Source organism: Betta splendens, chromosome 14 (assembly GCF_900634795.4).
Source record: "Betta splendens chromosome 14, fBetSpl5.4, whole genome shotgun sequence".
Classification (NCBI taxonomy): Eukaryota; Metazoa; Chordata; class Actinopteri; order Anabantiformes; family Osphronemidae; genus Betta; species Betta splendens.
The window spans coordinates 7009665-7030344 of NC_040894.2; the positions used below are offsets into that span (position 1 = coordinate 7009665).

At 47.5% G+C, this 20680-nt stretch overlaps 1 protein-coding gene across 5 annotated transcripts; it reads right to left on the reverse strand.

Annotated features, from left to right (window-relative positions):
• Nucleotides 1–1880: 1880 nt before the first annotated feature.
• Nucleotides 1881–19707, reverse strand: clip2 (CAP-GLY domain containing linker protein 2). 5 transcript variants are annotated; one of them, XM_029173816.3, is made up of 18 exons: nucleotides 19095–19707; nucleotides 17918–18140; nucleotides 14604–15091; nucleotides 12650–12774; nucleotides 12210–12423; nucleotides 10823–11020; nucleotides 10622–10725; nucleotides 10313–10373; nucleotides 9061–9111; nucleotides 7389–7757; nucleotides 6743–7276; nucleotides 6612–6669; nucleotides 6441–6524; nucleotides 5507–5663; nucleotides 3752–3911; nucleotides 2977–3165; nucleotides 2688–2736; nucleotides 1881–2587 (listed from the first exon to the last, which is right to left on the reverse strand). In XM_029173816.3, exons 2-18 carry the CDS (start codon nucleotides 18030–18032, stop codon nucleotides 2571–2573), a joined length of 2973 nt encoding a protein of 990 aa, XP_029029649.1. In that variant the 5' UTR covers nucleotides 18033–18140; nucleotides 19095–19707; the 3' UTR covers nucleotides 1881–2570. The 5 variants fall into 5 exon arrangements, with proteins under 5 accessions (XP_029029649.1, XP_029029646.1, XP_029029648.1 ...); XM_029173813.3 differs by having other exon boundaries at nucleotides 2673–2736; XM_029173815.3 differs by having other exon boundaries at nucleotides 2677–2736; nucleotides 19095–19704.
• Between the last annotated feature and the right edge of the window lie 973 nt (nucleotides 19708–20680).

Here is a 20680-nt window from a genome sequence, read left to right on the forward strand (position 1 = left end):
TGATAGTAATAATAAGAATATAATATAATAATATAACCCATGTATTTAATCCTCTATTTTACTGTAATCTGATTATTTCTGTTTACTTTGGTGCAGATTTAGCCAAATTTATTGAACATTTATTCTAAAAAAACACCAGCAGAAGTGAGACTTGTGCCTGTGCTTCACATATGCAGCCCTTTGTGTTTGCTTCTGTAAATGAGGACCACTTATTTGTTCAAACGACAGAAGCGTAACCAATCTGCCGTCTAGCAAAGAAAACGCAGACATGTGGACCGGGCCTGACATTTGCCAAGGCCAACAACTAAAAGTGATATATTTGGAGGTTAGAAGTCCAAAAACTGCGAATGAATATGTAGCGTCTGCATGTTTCATCTTCACCATCAAGGACTTTGGCCGTTTTTTTCACATGAAGGAATTACTGCCTCAGCTTCTGGTTGACAACTCATTTAAATACCAAATATTTGCCTGGCAAGGGCATATGATCTACAAAGCAGAGTTTATTTTAGCTCACTGCACGCGAGTGTGTGTGTGTGTGTGTGTGTGTGTGTGTGTGTGTGTGTGTGTGTGTGTGTGTGTGTGTGTGTGTGTGTGTGTGTGTGTGTGTGTGTGTGTGTGTGTGTGTGTGAATGGTTAAATGGTTATGGAAGCTGGCTGAACTCCCCGAACCACCAAGCTCTCAGTAGCATCAAATCTGACACCTCTTTGAATCAACTTTTTAGCAATAAACTGTTCTACTGGTATTTGCTTAAAAAGAACAAACCCACAGTAGAGACACAAGTATGAAGGTGTGAAATAAAACACCACCACCCCTTGCCCACAGTGTTAATATTTAATGATTCAATCTCTGAAACCATTGCAGCAGTAGTCTAGGCGGTGAACCCTTCAGCTCAACAGTCTACGTACAACAGCCCATAGAGAACGTAGAATCGGAGCTGACCGGCACATGCCCTGGACGTTCTGCTCAGGAGCCGTCGCTACTCACCTCATGCAGCATCTGTGACTTATAAACACCTACAGTACAAACAGGATTCCTGTCTTCAGCTACAGTATTATAGACATAAAGCATCTGCAGGGCCGCAGTACAGTGTGAATACATGGTAATGTTTTCACAAAACAATGGCCTCCTCGCCCGGCACCCGAAAAGAGGCTCAGTATGAAAATTGTCACCTTCACATGTGTCTCAGAGTCTGTCTACCTTAGTGGGTAATTCTTTATGTGTGTTCCGCTCCCTCAACCTTGGGTCACCGTGTGTTAGATTTATCACTAAACTAAAAGGAATGTTTCATATGCCAGTGTGGAGGGTGAATATGACTAATCCCTTGCTCTCGTTGGGAGAATCTGCCCGCGGCCTGCTACGCCTGGATGTTTAGAGCCACAGCGATGGTCTGATGAGGCTCCATCACTGGCCTGATTGCACTCGATTGTCACTTTACTGTCTCTCTTACCAAACTTGTACATGTACATGTTTTTTATGAATGCTGCTATTTCTTATAATATAATATTATAATAATATTGTTGTTGTTCTATGTATTTAGCTTTTTTCCAGAATTATTTTATTTTTATATTTTTTTCAGTTTCCTCGTAATATTTGCTCAGCCACTGTGACACCCAAGGAACAGAACGTGTTGTTATTACATTCATACATTATGCAAAGCAAATGAAGGTGAGTGCCAAGAACCTAAGGCGGCTCCATATCACTGGCACCGATTCCATTGTTTGGTGCCACACCTTAATAAAGTAAATATTCATGTACGGTAAGTGTCATGTAACATTGTCTTAGATAAGCAGTCATTATATAAATATGGCAGAATTATTAAAAGGGACCTGTCAAACCTACTGATTTCATGTTTCTAATTCAAAAAACAGAGTGTGAAGTATTAATTTCATGATCCGTTTTAATACTTTCAATTATGCTGATCATTCACAATTAGTTGTGCACTAAAGCAGGTTCAGGGGAACAGAGGAAAGGGAATCTGTAACGTTTTGCTACTAGTCCTTTTGTCGGGTATTAAAAAAGGCGATGAATTAGTAAAATTCCCTCAAAGCGCCTGTCGTCCTTCCCCAGCTGTGACTGGCCACCTACAGTACAGAGGATTATTACAAAGCCGAGGAGCAAAAGTAAAGGTAATAAATAAATCAAACAAAGCAACTGAAACCCAGTTCCTCCGTCCGTCGCGTGGCCGTCCGTCGGCCATTTTGCTTTTGCGTTCCAAAATCTGAATTGTCAAAGAGTTCCTGGCAACTTGTGGTTTCAAACTTACTAACTACTGTAAAGCAATAAAAGTTGCCACATTGTACATTATCAGCAGGTGAACCAATAAAATTTCTTCATGTCCATGTACCATTTCCTGTTCTTTTACAGTACTTTAAGCGGCTTTCATTATTGGCTAATAGGTGCTTTTCTGCAACAACACATAAATTCACTCGCGATAGAGATTCAGCGTTTTGGTATTGACTGTAAACTGAAATGTTCTTCAGGTGTCCGTCCGACTCGGGGACGCGTCCGACGGGCTGTTCCTCCGGAACAAGCAGCTCAGCATGTTTCCTTGTGTTCCCGTCTTGTCCGTTCACATCAATGTTGTTCCTGAGGAGCCACAACACAATGTCTCACTACTGAAGAGTGTAATAACACTGGATCACCACATGATTTAGGAGTAATGAGAGAATACCAACGTCTTGAGTACCGTCAGACTCCTGATGATGAATTCCATTGGCTGAATTTGCACCATGCACCTAAGAAACAGCCACAAACGATAGATATATAAATAAAATGAATGAATATTTTATACTTCACTACTGTGGTTGCACAAATATGGTCACAATACACCTAATGTGTTTGCGCTCACTTGTTCCATATCTACCAGCACCTGAACCTCTGAACGTCTGATAGCAAAATGTCTTCACGGCCGTTTGGCACAAAATGATTTTTCACGCACCGCGGAGTGCGGCCACACATTCTCCGCGCTGTTTTACCGGGCTTTTATCTGGATGCCTGCGCATCGCCTGCACCAGCTGGTCCACTTGCTGGTTGTGTTCCAGGGCGTTCCTCAGGGCCTCCTCGGTGCCGAGCAGCCGCTGGCGCAGGCGGTTCACCTCCGAGTCCAGAGCCGAGGGGTCCAGCATGGAGTAGCGCCGGTGGTCAGGTGATGCCCGCTCCCTGCCCTGAAACACACAAGCGCGCACGGGGCTGCTGTTAAATCATTCATACTATCCTCCAGTGGGTGTCTGAATAACATCTGGAAAACGAAGACGGCCATACATTATTCATGAATACGAAGCGTATTTTCATATTTGAACACTAGCTGAAGCAGATTAGAGTAAATATACTGTATAAACCAACAGGTGCGTTTACATTGGTGTATAAGTGACAGGATGTGAAAACCTGGAGCAGGCATTAAACCACTGTCCAAAGAAACAAACACACTGTTAATTCTTATGTGATGCATTTTAAATTTTAGTTTAGATTTGATTTATTTGGCAGCAAGAAGTTTTGGAAACTTACTTGTTCATACATGGAAAAGCATTAATATATATGGTATAAAGTAAAAGCCAAGGTATTGGCCTGCGTTGCATCACTTGACCACCAGCCTAAACATTCCAGTTTCACGGAGGTGGAAGTCAGAGGCCGGTGAGACGGCCTCAACTCTGTTTCCAAACCCATGTGGCGTTCGGTGAACAGGCGGAGCCTCCCAGTCTTCATTGCTACCGACAAATACTTCTAAGATCGGCTCGCTCCATCCGCTCTCACCAGCAGCAGCAGCTTGTCTCGCAGGGTCTTGATGTCATCCTGCAGCTTTTGCTCCTTGACCTTCCACTCGGCCTTGTGCACCTCTCGGCCCAGGTCTTTCTCCATGTCGCGGGAATGGCGATGCGAGTCCAGGAGCAGCACCCGCAGCTCGTTGAGGCTCCTGGTGCGAGTCAGACAATAAAACAACAAAATACATTAGGCCCAGAGTTTCTGGTATCACCAAACTAAACAGAACCCATTTTCCACAGGTGCCTTTCTGGCCTAGAGCTGAAAAAACACTGAACCTAAGCTTTTAAGGGGAATACTATTAAAGAAGCGAACGATTACATGAGCAGCACATCTGTTCAAACTCTGCCCAGAGGTCCCTATTATTTAAAAGCTTAGCTCATGATGTGCAGTGTGACCAGGGCTGAATGTGGAGGTGGCCTTGTTTTCTATAAACGGCTCAGTCATACTGTAAATCCGTGTATTCTGGCATGAACTAGTTTTTGGCTATTATAATATGAAAGAACCACCTATTGTCACTTGTGTTAAAGTTGGATCTCGTCATGGCTTAATTTGAAATTCCTGTCTGACGATGACAAAGAGCTTGTTTCTGCTGCCCCCAAGTGGCTGATATGAACAGTTAATGCAGGTTTAAGGGAAGCGAATGGACTCAACCCACACTTACAGTACAGCCATTAGTTCTTTGCACTACTCTATTAGAGTGTGCCAATAGCATTACCATGAGCACTCACTCTGGGTGCTCGTGGCACAGCAGCCACCCACTGCACTTCCTGACTCATCAACAGAGGCCTCCTTTGTTTATTTTCACAGTGACACGTCGAGCTGGGCCGTGTTTTCATCCGCTTCCTTCCAACACCCTCATCATCTCTTCTGGCAAATATCTCGCTGGTAATCGTCATTCTTGACTTATCGTAGCATCTTTTTAAGATAGAACTATGTTCAAAGGTGACTTTTAATGAGGACTCCTCCATTTTGTTTTCTTAAAATCCTATTATACACCGAAGCAGCAGCAGCGGGAGCATTAGGAAAGCTAATGGCATCATAATCTAATAAAGCAAACTCAATGGGAAACACCCACTGAATTTTTCAATGGATGGTATATACTTTCATTGCATGAACCATAATTGCTGCGGCAATAATGCACAGAAAAATATTCCTGTTCAGCCAGGGGCACTTATTTTTTAATGCCTTGCAGCATTAACTAACATCATAACCATCAGTAATGGAAGGACGGCATCATGTAAAATAGACCAGTCTGCAGAGTTCACGATGCGAAGCCCACAGGAAAGCTCCTGTGTCAACTTATTTTAACACTTTAGTGGTTAAAGAATTAGTTTAACAAGTCACAATGACTTTATTGCTTTTCATTGGTAAATCTTTCTCTATATCCTCACTAATACATGTGTTTTCGGGCAGACGCACTAGTGGAGCTGGGAAAACGACATCAGCATATTGCTTTTTACTGCACCACATGCTGCTGGGAAAATATAGGACATCTTGTTCTAGACGCTGCGTTTGGCAAAGCGACTCACCAAGATGCGTTTTTATCCAGATGAAACGTAACAGAATGAAGCAGTGAGACTCAAACAGCGCCGTTCAAGCCGACAGCGTGGGCGATGAAATCAATGCAGAGCTCGTTTGTTCCAAGCGTCTGTCCATTATCAAATTGACAAAATGATTCTGCCTGTATCTGGTTATCCTCGAAGTGGTGGGGCCCGATCTAAAATCAATGCGGCCTCCTCTCCGTACCTCTCTTTCTTCAGCAGCTCCTGGCTGATGCTGACCAGCTGCCCAGAGGCATCATGGGACTTCTTGGTCATGGTTTCCAGCTCTGCCTCCACGCGCACCTTCTCCTTGGCCAGGACGTCCGCTTTCTTCTCCACCGAGCGGACTTTGCCCTCCAGTGCTGTGGGTAAAGAAACAATATCACTGTATTTAATCTGAGAGAAGAAGAAGAAAAGAATTAGAAGAAAAAGGAAGCGCACGGGACATTCAAACTTAATTTCATTAAAAATTAATTGTAATAATCCCACTGTTCTTCATGTTGAGCCCCACATGATTTTCTTCTCTTCATAAATTATTTACAATCTATTCTTCAAAGTGTGTCAGATTCGATTATCTGAGCTACGTGAACCGTGTTTTGGTTCCTTTTGATGTAATGTAACTTTTAGTTTTCAAGAGACGGGCGTTCGGCGGATTTCTCGCTGATGATCAAAGAATGTAGCAGCCGAGATGAAACTGTTCCAGCGAGCGCTGAACTCGGCACGACTGGTGGGAAACGAAAGGGAGGCTTGTCGTCACCACTCATGCCGGGCAGTTCACAGGAAGCGAACAATGCGGATAGAGTGACACTAATGACGGTCATTACCATGATGTGACACACATATGAGCTTATATATTAAGACAGATGTCACAGATTTCACTTTTGGCTGATGAGCAGAAAACAATCCAGCTCAGCCTTGTTCTTGACACTGGGAGGAAAATGTTATTTTCAAAAATGAAATTACCTTCAGGCCACACAAAAACACTTGTCACAGTTATGGAGCATGACAAGACATGATCCCTCTGCAGAGATATTTGGTGTCATAAAAACAAATGCAAGAAGAAACAAACCCCCCACAGAGCTGAGAAAAAGGTTGCTTCATGCTCCTGGACATACTTTGAAAAAAAAGATGACATTTACCTCCGATCTGGGATTTGAGAGCTTCAACTTGGGAAGTGAGAGCAGACACTTCTTTTTCTCTTTTCAACAACTTTTCTGTTGTTTCTAAAGAAAGACAACACAACGCTTAAACAACAAGTACAAGGGAAGCTACACTGAGTGTATTTAAGGCAAAGATACAGGAGTCAGTACCTTCAATATTCTGCTTTAGCTTCATCTTCTCGTCTGAAATGTCATTATCTTCTATTACCTGGAAAAAAATAGTAAGTGACTAAAAGAGCGTCGCTCCGCTGTTAATGTCGCCGGTCGTCTCCGTCACTCACGTTTGCGTCGTTGGACGTGTAGCGATCGGCCTGGAGCGCCTGGAGCTGGTTGGCCGTCACCCTCAGCTCCTCCTCCAGCCTCTGGATCTCCTCCTGGCTCTGGGCCTGGGCCTTCTGCAGCGCCTGGTAGTCGCTCATCTTTTTCTCCGACAGCTCCAGCCGCTCCCGCAGCGCCTCCGCGCCCCTGTCCGCCTCCGCCAGCCTCCGCTCCGTCTTCTGGAGCTTATCGGCCATGTCCTCCAGGGCCGGCCTGCCGCCCTTGCTCTCCGCCTCGCCCCTTGAAGCCCGGTCGCCCTCGGCCTCCTGGAGACGGGCGCAGAGGTCTTCGCGCTCCTTGGTCAGGATGGCGGCCTCGATCTTGTGTTTGGCCTTGAGGTTCTCCACCTCCAGCTGGTGCTCCATCTTCAGGCTGTCCAGGGTGGCCCTCAGCTCCTGGGCGTCCTGCTCTTGGCCTCCAGCATGATCACTAGTCAGTGAAGCCTTCAGCTCCTCCAGGGATCGCTGGTGGTCAGTCACTAAAGTGTCAAATTTAGTCTGAAGAGGGAAAAGAGAAGAATTGTGTGATCCTCACAGGAAACTGTTAGATTTAAAGAGATGAAGCTCCTTCGACTGTATTTACGGTTGTACAGCAAATAATATATGATACCTTCCAAGTGTCCATCATTTCCATGTTCTCCTTGGTGGCTTGCTGGACCTTCTGCTTGGCCTCGCTGATCTCTTGGTTCTGCCTGTCCACCACCGCCCTCAGTGACTCCACCTCCTGCTGGCTTGCCGCTAGCACCGCCTGGTGCCTCTCGTTAGCGTCGCTGCTGCCTCTGCAGTGCTCGTGACCCACCGGCGGCGCCAACGCTCCCGGCTCGGCGTCGGGCCCGGCGGCACCGCCCCGGGCGTCGGGCTGCTGCGAGCCCGAGTCCGAGCCTCTGAGCTGAGCCCGAAGGCTCTTGATCTCCGCCCTGGTGTGTGCGAGCTCCTCCTCCAGCTGCACGATGCGACTCTGCTCTTCCACCGTAGTTTGCTGAGTAAATAAAAGGAAACAGCACACATTACAGCTACTTGAGCCTTTGCTGCCTGGTCTGGATGTTAGTGCAGAAGGAGGGAGGTGCTAGATCCAACAGTGGCATTCAAAGAAGAGGCACCAGGAGAGAGAAGACACCTTCAGGTGCTCGCAGGAAATGATGACGACAGTTCATTCCAGTGCAAATACACAATAGGAAAAGAGTTAAGTGTGTGGACAGCGACAGATTGCTTCACAGCTGTTTAACTAGGATGAAAAGTAACAGACTAACAATCATTCTTTTCTTCCCAGAATTCAGCGTGGACTTATTTATGTTTAATGATCATGGGAAAACTCAGTACTTAAGCTCCAACATCACAGGTTGTGCAGAATAATGGCGCTCCCGGCTGGTGTCTTATTATTTTAATGGCTATTATTTGCTTATTAATGGGGCATTTGGTGCCGTTTGAGGTGGCATACAGGCGTTCGCTATCAGACTCGGTAAAACCCTCCGGAGCTTTGGAGCATCTTTTAACTCTGCAGCTTTCATGTTGGGATTTACTCTCGCCACTCTCATCAGCTTTACTTTTGGCTGCAAGTTTAGACAAAGAGCTGTGCAGAAACTCTTTGTGTGCCGGCGGCTGAAAGCAGGGCAGGGTTTTTAACTCGTAATCACTGTCGGCTTCGCCTCAACATAAGATTAATGAGACGTGAATTTGTTTTGGGGAGAGATGCAAAACAATGGGCTGAAAGAAACTAATAGGTTTGTTGAGCAGCACTGGAGTCAAGTGATGATTCGCTGTCAGTGTGTTTCACATTACAAATAATAATAATTACATATTTTGTTAATAAGAAAATATTGTCAAAGGAGCTGAAAGATCAATGTCTCACTGTCCAAACATTTGTGCAGCTCACTCCATGTGCAAAGAGGTGGAAGATGAGAAGAGCGCAGCCATTAAATGATCATCTACCAGAAGCCGAGCGAAAATAATAAAGCAGAGAGCGAGGTTCCAGACAGTGACAGCGCACGTCCTCCACTCGCACTCAATCAAAATAAAAACAGGATTAAGAAAAAAGACCTGTCACGCAGCGCACAGATGTTAATGTCAACCATCTGGGAAAGCAGACCTCGGAGATACTGGTTGATTGATATCAGAGTCGTTGGATACTGCACAGCACACACGAGTGAAGGATTGAAAACGAGACCCAGTGCAAGGTTAATGTCCTCGACAGCATCTGAAGTCGATGTGAAGTCAAGAATTGAGACAGCTCAGCAGCGGATCAAAGCCAGAACAGATCAGATCAGATCTTTTTTTATTTTCACCTTGGTTCTCCTGCCCAACCTCAAGGATCCGGCACCACCAGAGAACCTCCCCTGTTGGCAGAAGCAGAGCTCACTGCACACGGGAACGCGCTGTTTCAAAGCGTTTTGTTACCGTCTGAAGTCTGCAAAAACCGAAAGCACGAGCTGGTACAGTGTGACTGGCGATCCTGGGGTCCATTATTGAGGAGACTCGCCGTGTGAAGCGCGGCGTGAAGGGCGTCCGACACCAAGAACTGCCGGTTAAACAGGCGGCGCCGCCGCGATCTGTCGTGAAGCATTAATCTAAGGATCCGTGGTGAATCCCATTAAGGATTTAGTGATTTCTCATGTGTGACTAATTATGTAACTGCTCACAAATTAGCATGTAGCTCGGGGACATTTATCCATTGCATTTTAAAGAGCTAAAGTGGAAGAGCATTATTTTAAACGCTGGCAACTGACCCAAAGACTGACCTTTAAAAAAGGAGAAATCTGAGTTTGCAGATGCTGCAGGACAAACGTTCACATTTGGAGGCGATGTTTGTCTTTGTCAGAGTAGCTTAAGCCTAACTACTACTAAAACTACTACTACTGCTGCTTGAATATCAGCTGGTTGTGCAAAAACACAACGGAAGTGAAGACTGAAGGGAACAAATAGAAGAGCAGTGGCTACAGGTACAGCGGTAAATATAGGACTGCTCTGATTTCATCTGTGTCTGTAGAAACAGAAACAAAGAGTAGAGAAAAGGCTCAAAGGGAACGAGACCCGCAAAGATCCAAGAGGAAGGAAAGGGATGAGAGTGAGCTGTATGTTTACTGTATGTGTGTATCAGTTATACCACTGAAGAAGTCTGTCACAATACAGTGTTGCTGTCCCTTGTGTGTGTTATGCTTATAAGGAACGTGGTGTAACATTCACAGGTGAAGTGCAGAAATAAGCAAGTGAGGAGATTCCATTTACCTTCTACCGCTCAGGGGTCACGCAGGACGGGGGCAGCGCTGCATCTAATGGATTTCACATATCTCTGCACAGCTTTTACTGACGTCAACTAACTATTCACGTCGTTTAAATCCTCATATTTGTTTGACTTCTGCCCCAAAAAACAGCGCAACTGGAAATCACAGCTCTGTGTTGACGTACTTTTTGAGTCATGAGCCCAGCGGTAAATCGGAATTGTTTCCAGAACCCGCTTGTCATTTTATTTTAAGCCTCAATCTCCCTGTTGCATTATGCTTTCAAGCTTTTACTGTAGCAACGCATTGCGATAAATACCTCCAGATCTCCTTTGGTAATGGATTCCTCCTCTACCCTGAACTGGAGATCCTCCACTTTCCTGTGTAGAGAACACAAGGTTACAGTATTTGACTTGATTCATTACTGAGAAAAAACAAAAAGGAACTAGTGCCTTTAGCTGCAATAAATAAATAAATAATATTATGCATATATCTGTTAAGGAGGAGGAATCAAAAGTAAATCTCTCTCTATACTAATACTGACATAAGTAAATCTGTGTACATCTGTGTAAATGCATTAATAATATTTTAATATTAGCAGGCATCACATGAATCGTTGTTCTGTTACCTCTTCTCTTCTTCAAGCTGATTGGCCAGCTCCAGTTTGTCCTTCTGAGCGCCGGCCAACATGGCTTTGACTTGCTGAAGGCTGCTCTCGTTCTCTGTGACATACTGTGGGCGTAGAGCACAGACAGGGAAGACGCATTAGACGATGAAGCCAGCAGCAGACGTGTCCCGTGTCTGTCGCCCCAGACGGAACGCTCTCTACCTGCACGTGCTGAGCCTTGAGGACGCTCAGCTCCTTCTCCACCTCGCATATATGGCTGGTGGCCTTGGCAACCTCGGCGCGCTCCAAGTCCCTCTCAGCCAGCAGCTGCTCGATGTGCTGCTGCTTCTCCTTCAGGGCTTCCTGCAGAGCGGTGGTGCCAGAGATCTTCCGAGCGTAGCGTGATGATGTCTCTGTTAACTTGGGATGGATGCAACATGAAACATTAGACAATGTAAAGAGTGGCATGAAAAGGAAATAGAGAACGTTGAAAAGAATCTGTGCATAATATAAAATGTTTATATTTAGCTAATATTTATTTTATTACTTTTAAGCCATTAAATAATTTAGGGCTAAGAAAAGTAACATATGAAACCATAAACATAAGATTTAGTCAATATTCACTTTAGCCGCTAGAGAGCGCTATTTGAACAATTTAAGTCCTGATGCCTGAAACACTGCAGGCCATTCATTCTGTGGCTGTTGTATAAACATAATAAACAAAAAATGAATGTTGTGTTTATTTTGCTTTTATAATTTTCCCTTGTAAACGTAAATAAAACAATAATCACGTAAATAATCACATAACTAAAAGCTGAAGTGCTCAAAAGCCGATACTCAGAATACATTAAATTAATAATTTCCAGAGTTCAGCAAAGTTTTGAACAGTTCTTTTTGTTTAAGCATCTTTATCATGCAATGCCTGATAAGTAATGTGTTAATATATAATAATAAAACATTTCTATATGCAGTAAATGTCACTTTCTGCCTCTACTGTTGGTCTATAAAAACTAACTATGAATTATATTAACAATACAATTTAAAATAAGTAAGAGTAAGCGTGATGACTATAGTGAATAGTCACATTAGAGCTGCAAAAGTAAATTCAAAAGGCTGCTGTCAGAGCTGCTGGACACTGGTGCCAACAATTAAGGAAAGTAAAGGGAGTGTTTTCAGGCTCCGAGCCAGAAGCTGAGATCAACGTGAGACACCCTGATGCTCTGTTCATGTCAGTTTGCTGCAAATATTAGCAGACAGTGTGTTTGGGGTTAATTAAGGTTTAGGTTTAATATTTCATCAACATTTATCGGAGAAATAAACTGTACTTAGTACTTAGTACTTAGTAATATTGTCATTTTGTATTTTCGCTTTCTTGCTCCGAGTTCTAAAGGTTGACACAACTCACACGTCTGAATATGAAGCTACGGTCAGTTCGACAAAATGACACAACATCAAATCTGGCTCCTTGAGCGTTCGGTGATGAATGTACGTGTGCGCCTCCTTCACCACAGACGTGCGAGTGACATCACCCCCTTGGATCAACTCTGCAGGAAAGCGGCGGCTTTTCACCACGGCTGCGTAATGAAGGGGGCGCGTGCTGCCTTCTTACCAGCCCAGCTCGGCTCGGTCGTCCGCCCACGGAGGAGGCCACCGAGCTGACTGAACTGATGGAGGAGCTGCTGGGGCTGTGGGCCAGAGAGGAGACCCCCATGGCCATGCGCTTGCTCTTCTTGGCCTTGGCCGGGCTGGTGGAGGGGAAGCCGATGCGGATCACCTTGTGGATCGGAGCAAACAGCCCAAACTTGGGAAGACACTGGAAGTACCTGGACGGACGCATTGGTTTACTTTAACTGACACGTTCACGCCACAGCCACAGTGAAGGTTTGTTTGAATAAGTCTTGGAGCTCTTTATAAATATGCATGAATAAATCCCAAAGAATCCAAGCAAACATAGGAGTCAACAGGGTCAATGCTTTCACAGATAAACAGGGTAACAAACAGCTGAACAGAAGCAAAGGATTGTGGGAAGCCGCCAGCGCGTGCGTCCACCTTGTGCCAGCGACGGCGCCGTCGTTCTTCCCCAGGGGCTCGTCCAGCTCCACGCCGCACCACTCGCCCTTGGCGAAGTCCGTCTCGCCCATGTAGCGTATGACGCCCATCTTTGAGCCTCCGACCTGGCGACAGGGGAGCAAAGCCGTCACGTCACCGAACCCCCAGCAAAACCTGAGCCGCGACATCGTCCGCTAGTTCCTCTACAGTCCGGATGAAGCAACGGCATCAACATAAACTGTAAGCGTGTGCTTTTCACCAAAGACTCCTCGGATCGGCTTGATGACGGGACGAAGGTGACTAATGAATGCAGCGTTTTTGGAGTTGACAGACTCGCTGCAACGTGTTGGACAAACTCCGTATCTATGGCGCCGCTCGTCATATTGATTAACATTCTGTGTCAATACAGATGGATCGCTGATGCTAGAGCTCAATATGAAACAGCAGGAGTGTAAAAATGTTTTTTTTTTACCCCGATGGAACACACTAAATGAAATGTTTTACATGTTTAGCAGTTACTTCCATAAACATGACCCCTGATTTAAACGACCTTTGACCTTTTCATGCTGCAGGAACAGCCAGATTCCTTTTGTGGACACACACGCAAAGCATCCAGAAATATGCTGCAAAAACAGAATTTCATCTTTACATTTGAATTCATGAACCATTTCATAAAATAACTTTTACTCCATCCGGTTTCACAGCCAATCGCTGTTTGATTCCTTTTGCTAATTTACAATCCTCAAATCTATCAATTATATTCTATTCTCAAACAGCTGCTCAGTTTGTGTGTGGAATGGGGAACATTTGTGAAACTGCCAAAGGAGCCAGATGTTGGTGCAGCACATCTGCTCTGAAACACAGTTATCACTAAACGAAAAGCAGGAAAAACAATCAGACGACTCCACGACTCACATATGACTAAACTAAACATCTGGGTTTAAGATGGAAGTGACTACAACCATAGAGAGGGTGTGGAGAGGCTGAACCACACGGGGGGTCAAGATTCAGGAAGGAAAAACTTCACCAACACTGCAAAGCTAAAGTTCTTCACGGTCTTATAAATAAAGGTTGGGAACTTTCCTCAAGGCCTCGAACACTGAAGCTAAAAGGGGCCCCAGCGTCGTGTGTTCAGCCTCTGAGGCTGCGTCTCGGTGGGAAACCCATTTATGCTGCTACTTCCTGAAGTTCCCTTTCCAAAGGATCACAAACACACACCAGTGGAGTTCGGCCTGACTTTAGAAATGTGGGCCGGGAGCTGAACGCCAGCACCGGCCCCAGGTCAACGGGACGCGAGCGAAAGCTGACGCTTGATTCGGCACCAGCTCCGGGTTCTCGGTGCCCGATGCGACTTTCACAGCGAGGCGCTGTTGCATTGCTGACGTCAGAGGACACGTCCGGGCCGCTGCGCTGGGATAGATTACACGGCACAGGCTTTGGAAGTGGACGGATCCGCTGATCAATTCGTCAGCAGTGATCTCCTTTCTCCTAAGTGCTGAAAGTAATCCAGAGTGATTTACAGCTGCTGCCGACCAGCAAAGCTCCTCCAGCTCCCGCTCCCCCCCCGCACAGGATCTGATGCAACCGTCTGCAGTGGCATCGGCGCACCGAAAGCAGAGCCAATCATCTCCTCACTCGCTTTTAGGAGAACAGGCGAGAAGCTGATCACATGCTCAGACTGTCTTTGGTGCGGTCCAAACAAAGGTTGGATAGGGGTTCAGCTATCACGCGAGGCAGCAGAGGGAGAAAGTTCCCTGTGGGGATTAACCACATGTCGCGTTACACTGAATGAAGCCCAATCCTCTGGGGAATGAACCTACACCTAAAAAACGCGATCAGTATAAACAGCTGTTAGCTCCATTTAGCCCCAAACGCCCAAGGATTGATGGACGGACGTGTTTCTATAGACTCACTGCTCATATTGAGCCGCTTAGATGAGGAACCACCCACTCACCAGGACCCGGTCGCCCACTCGGAGGTCCTTGTCTCCGCCTTTCTTCACCGAGCCGCTGTCCGACATGTTGGACCCCGACTCGTTGCCCGTCTTCACGGCGCTGTTGAGCAGCCCCTCTCTGAGCGGCACCACCACCCGCGGGCCGGCGGGGCCGCCCTGGGTCTGGTTCTGGGCCGAGTCGGTGGAGTGGCTGTCGCTCCCCTCTCCCACCGGCTGCCGGGCCAGCTTGGAGGGCCGGGTGAAGATGCCCTGGAGCGGCTGGCACTCGAAGTAGCGCACGCCGCTCACCGAGCCGTCGTTTTTGCCAACTAGGTCGTTGAGGATCACGCCGGCCCACTGTCCGGGCGCAAACTGGGTCTCCCCGACGTAGGCGATCACCCCGGCTTTGACGCCGTTGACCCAGACCTGCTCCCCGACCGCGTAGTCCCCCAACACGTCATCGCCCTCTTCAGAGATCTTAGTGGGTGTGGTGGGCTTCACTGGAGCGCCTGGAAAACAGGGATGCGTTAGTACTGATGCAAATACTCATAGTAGAAACAAATGCAGGTGAACAGAACCGCACATCACCACCCGTGCCGTTTCCCACAGTTGTAAACACTGGGCACATTGTGAGGCCGTCCTCATTCACAGTCACGGCTCACTCCGCTTCCTCTAATTCCCCCAGAAAAGTGGGTCAGGGTGAGGTGTCTGTGATGCCGGTGATTAACCCCGCCGCGGTGCCACCGGCTGACACACACACACACACACACACACACACACACACACACACACACACACACACACACACACACACACACACACACACACACACACACACACACACACACACACACACATTCATGACGCCTCCATATGTGCAGAGAGACTCTTATTTGGGAGGAAACTGGCCACTTCCTGCATCCTCTGCTCTTTACTTTCAACGTGACTCAATGACTCAAACTACAGGAGAAGTGTGTGTCTGACAGTAGACACCGGGAGTTCTTCAGTGAAGCGCAGCCTTAAGATCAAACAGAGGTGTTGACGCGTTTCATCTTTGAAGACACAGTCTCGCACAGGAAAAGTATTTAATTTTAGCTCACACCATCTCTACAATAAAGTCCTGTCTCTGCCTCTATGAATCACGTCTTTGTTAAACATTGATGATGATATAACGTCCTTATTTGAAGTCAGAGGATATCAATACAAATACAGTATATGCATAAATTGTACTTGTATCTGGGACTCACATATTCAAACTTAATTTTCCCGGTTTGAATCATTTTTGAACTGTAACATTAATTTCACGCTGGATCTTGCGGGGGAGGCCTGGACTAACCTGAAAACCTGATCGGACCCATGATTTGTGTTGCCGGGGCAACGGGGGAGCGAGGGTGCAAGGATCCTCGGCAGAGGGGAGGCTGGAAACACAGGCCTTACTTTCACTATTGTGCTTGGCCACATCCCACCACCATCTGAATCCCACTATTCATCGGCTCCGCACAATGAAACCTCCACAGCTTCCTCCCGTCCCACCTCCTCCCCCCAATTATCCTCTCATCGCTCCCTCCTTTGCTTACACACGCCCTCTCTTTCTCTGATTCGGATTATTTACGATCATTTTTCCACGACGGCGGTCACATTCGATCCCCAGCTTGTCTTTTATGGGCTGCGCTGTCACAGCATGCGCTCTGAAATGTTAGCGGTCATTTAAAGGCAAAAATAAGAAGCAATCCATGAAGAAGCTGGTGGATGTGAGGTTCAGGTAAGTCCAGATAATCTGGTGCCGGACGGAAGCCTAAAGACGTGTGGCACAGCGGCTGAAAGGCTCTAAAGAGGCTGAAACACTTCTTTAAATGTAGCAGAGCAAACTCTGCCAACCGCGACACAGTGGCCCCTCGACTCACAGAGGAAGCGCCAAACAGAGGGTGGTGATTTAGACTTTGAGGCCAGGTTTGTGTTAAACTATGTGGGGCAGGAAGTGAATCCGCCTGCGTACGAACCGAGACGTCCGTTTTGTCCCACCAATATCCAATTAGTGAGGTCTAACGAACGGAACGCCGCCGGTTGAAGGCACATGCGAGTGGGAAACGCGGCATCCATCACAACTGCGCATTTTATTTTGTAGACACAATAAACAGGAAGTGAAACCACATTTTATGCCAGAGAGAAGCTAAAATGCCCTTCAAAGCAAACAGACACGTGTTGTTTTTTGGAGCTGTCTCCTGAGCACAGCTTTAACAAATCAATGACGGTCCTCATGCATCAACAGGCATCAAGATTATTTCTGGACTGTTGTCAGTGGCTGAAGCAACGAGACCGAGGTTTAACATATGAACTCTGCCTAATTTCATATTCACAGCATGTCCATGTCGAAGTTTTGCTCAGAGTCAAAGAACTAAAACCAAGTGTGGGAAAGAAGTCACGTCCTGGGCCTCAGTTAAACCTATTGACAGGACGGTGCAGCAGCAGCAGCAGCGTCTGTGGAAACGGGACGTGTCCCAACTCCGAACGCCGCTGCTGTTTTTATCTTCCCTCGCGCTCGTGACATTCCACAGTCTACGTGACCCCTGACGCACCTCCGTCTGCCGCTCCACGAGGGAACGGGCCTCGCTATCAGACAACAAGAGGGGCGGGCGCTGCCTCCAGAAGCTGCAATTTAGCAGAAATAGAAACAAACAAAGGTGTCTGAAGCCGAGTGGGACGCGTCCATGAGCTCAAACCGGAGAGAACAAACAGATGCGGCTGCTTTTTAAAGATGAGAGCGGCTGAGAAACGGTTCACTGTTACTGTGCTTTCCAGAGAACGCACTGGAGAGTAGCAGGTACGTTCTCCTTAAGGCCTCAGGTTGTTTTTACTGTACAGCTGAAGCTCTGGAGCTATTTCTACTCTGGGTCTCGTCCTGTACGACCTGAAACAAGATATTTCACTGATTAACTGCTTAGTTGCTGATTAATTCTCGCAGCACATGTTTGTACTTCAGATGTGAATGTAAGATGGGAAACACATGATGGCCGTTGCACAGCCGACAGACTGCAACAATAACACTCAAGACTCCAACCGAGCCGTGTTTCTGGCTGCTTGATGAAAGGAAGTGCAATATTTACTCTGCTTTTAGCTCTCCCCCCCCCCCCATTTCTAGCTGCTGGGAAGCTGCACTCCAACAGCTAGTTGATAACATTGGTGACTAAGGTTAAAGACATAAATAGTTCCCGGCTTCTGGATGCAGCTGAGCTCCACACACATCCATAAACAAGTCACTTCCCCCCATGAGGAGAAATAAGTGGGATGAATAAATAAACACGGGGTCCGGGGGAAGCAGGAAGTAAGTGACTTACTGTCTTTAGGGGCGACGGGGCTGGATGTTCCACCAGCTGAGGTCCTCCCCACTGGGCTGGAATGCTTGGGCCCGCGGCCGGGGATCTTCAGTCCGCTGGACTTGAGCATGTTCATTCTACGGTAGCAAGGAGGCGTCCTCTGATGTGCTCCTCCCCGGGTGACGGAGGCTGGAGGAGTCAGGCGCTAGACGCGGCGGCGGTGGCCGGCGCTCTCCATGTCCAGCTGTTGGGACGAGAGGGGTCACACGTGTGGGAAGCGTCAACAGAGCCTGACTTAACGGACGCATATGCGTTTGATGATGCAGCGAAGGAGTGGTCCCAAATCTAAACATCCTTCTAGGAATACGTCCACGTCGCACTTCCTGGCAGCTCATTTTCACACACACACACACACACGCACACACACGCTGCTATGCTGTAATGCGTCTGTGAGCATCCAGCCATGAAGCATAAAGCGTGGAGCGTGGAGGACGGCGCTGCCCAAACACTGTAGACAAACTCCTGCTTGGTACAGTTCATTCAGGCTTCACTCGCCATCACGTTTGACGGGATGCTCCAAAAGCACCGGGCGATCACGTGCGTCACATTTCATCTCTTCACTAACAACTTACCTTTTCCCCCAGATCAATGTAGGCCAGTGAGTGGAGCGTGGCCTACAAATCAGGGCTCCGCTGCCATTAAGAAGATATGAGACTGTTATAGCCCGCAATAAACAACGCACATCTGGCGGAGCCGGTTAAACCAGACGCCGGGCGTTGATAGAGGAAGCAAGCGTGTTTTAGGAGAAGCTATTTCGTCATTTTCCACATGCAGATGGAGAATATGGGACATATTCGTTTAAGAGCAATCAATGCCATCAAACCTGTCGGGAGGATGATTTTCTTGTGCCTGAAGTCAGAAATAAGGCCATTGAGTGTCGGCAGTCGAGCTCGTCTGGCGGCCTGATCGCATTTACATAAAGACCTGAAATCGTTTCCAAATCGACGGGTGATTTCCACGAAACGGGGCGATAACGCGGGGGTGACAATGCGCACCTCAACAAAATGTAACGCAACGCCAGTTTAACCCATTGTTGTAGCGGCGGCGGCAGCGTGCTCGAGCCCGTCCTTCACTCGAAGCCCCGGTCCCCGCGGCAACAAAGGGCATAAAAGCACGCAAATGCGGGTGAAATACTCACACGTCTGCGTGAAACGAAAGCGTCCGCCCGGTGCCGCGCAACTTTGGATTTCTTTCTGCCAGGAAAAAGGGGGGGGGGACGAATTAGTGGCTGCCACTCCCTGGGATGCAAATATGGATGCTGAGCAGGAAACTGGACGCGAGAGTCGGCGTGGATCCGACGATGGTGGCAGCGACCGCACCGCGTCAGCAATGCTCCGCTGGCGGCTCAGCAGCGCGGCTGCTTCGCTCCCATATTTCGGGACGCGCGCTGGACGCTAAGCGGGGACGACGACGGGCGACGTGGACGGCGTCGCGCGCAGCATCAGCAGCGCTCGCGATCAACTTTTCCGCCGCATGTGTCAGGTTAGAAAAGAGAATCGGGCTGGACCCCGGGATGAGCCGAGGCGCTCGTCTTGTGGCCCGCGTCGGCGTTCCCACGGTGGTGTGGGTTTGCTGGGCTCGCGCGGACTCCCTCTGACTCAACCCACCGGCTGGACTGAACAAAGGGGCTGGGAAGCGGAGCCTCCTGGGGGAAAGATGAGACTTGTCTACAGTGGAGCTCATTTCCGTCACGCACCCCCTTTGAAAATGCGGGGACCCCGTTTGTGGGGCAGAACGCATGAGTCACAAAGCATGACTCAATGGCACTTCCAGTCCCGGGAAGTACTTCATGTAGTACACGAGTAAGCGGCACCACACGCCGTTAGTCGCCATTATGACACATGTGGAACGCTCCTTTATCCTCCTCCTCCGGTGCAACTTCACTCGGAAACGTGTTGTGTAGAAATTTTAAAAAGTCTGAGTTTCACCCAAATACAGTGTCCTTTAAAGTGTATGACTGCGCCGAACGCAAACGTGGATTCTTAAGTTGCACAAACGCATCTTCACATACATACACGTGCTGTGTATTTTCGCCGGGAGGTACAGCGATTATTAAGTAGAGGGATTGTGATTGAAGTTTGGTGCGCGCTTCTGCGGCAATCAACGTGTAACGTGTGGACATGTTCTACAAACGTAACAACCATAACGCACGCGAACACCCTCCAGTCACCAAATTCACGCGCGCCACTAACACGTTAACAAGCAAATTCCAATTAAAGCGTTGACTCATTCTCATAGTTCTGGTTTTGTGGGCGGGACCGCTGCGGCTTCGGCTGATTTCAAAGCGCTGGGATTGGTCAGCGGAACCGGAAGCGTCACTGTCTAGGACGCTGGGATTGGTCAGCTCGTCTGCGTCTCGTAGTGCCCGGTTTGACGGCTGTGCCGCGAAATAGAGGCCTGGGTTCATGATCTACAGTCAAAAAAATTTCTTGTGCTATTTCACTAAAATAGAAACACTCCCTTGGGTTTTGATCATTGAGTTCTTATTTATATTCTATCTAATAATAATTGAACTTTAATGATCCCACATTGGGGAAACTAGTCACTGCATTTCTACCCATCCCCTGAAGGGGGCGGTAGAGCGAAGCGTCTTACTTGAGGACACATTTGGTGCTCTGGTGGTTTTGAACCTGGGACCTTCCGCTCTACCAACTCCAGCAAGTCACCAAAACAAAATTCTCTGCACTCGACGCATCCCCTGGGGGAGCAGTGTACAGCAGGCGC

Excerpts from the sequence above, each read along its gene's own strand:
- clip2 (XM_029173813.3), bottom strand. The coding sequence starts at position 18,032 with ATGAACATGCTCAAGTCCAGCGGACTGAAGATCCCCGGCCGCGGGCCC. Across the intron at positions 15,092-17,917 it reads CCCCGTCGCCCCTAAAGACA|GCGCTCCAGTGAAGCCCACC; the intron begins GTAAGTCACTTA and ends CCTGTTTTCCAG. Across the intron at positions 10,726-10,822 it reads TCAAGGCTCAGCACGTGCAG|TATGTCACAGAGAACGAGAG; the intron begins GTAGAGAGCGTT and ends CTACGCCCACAG.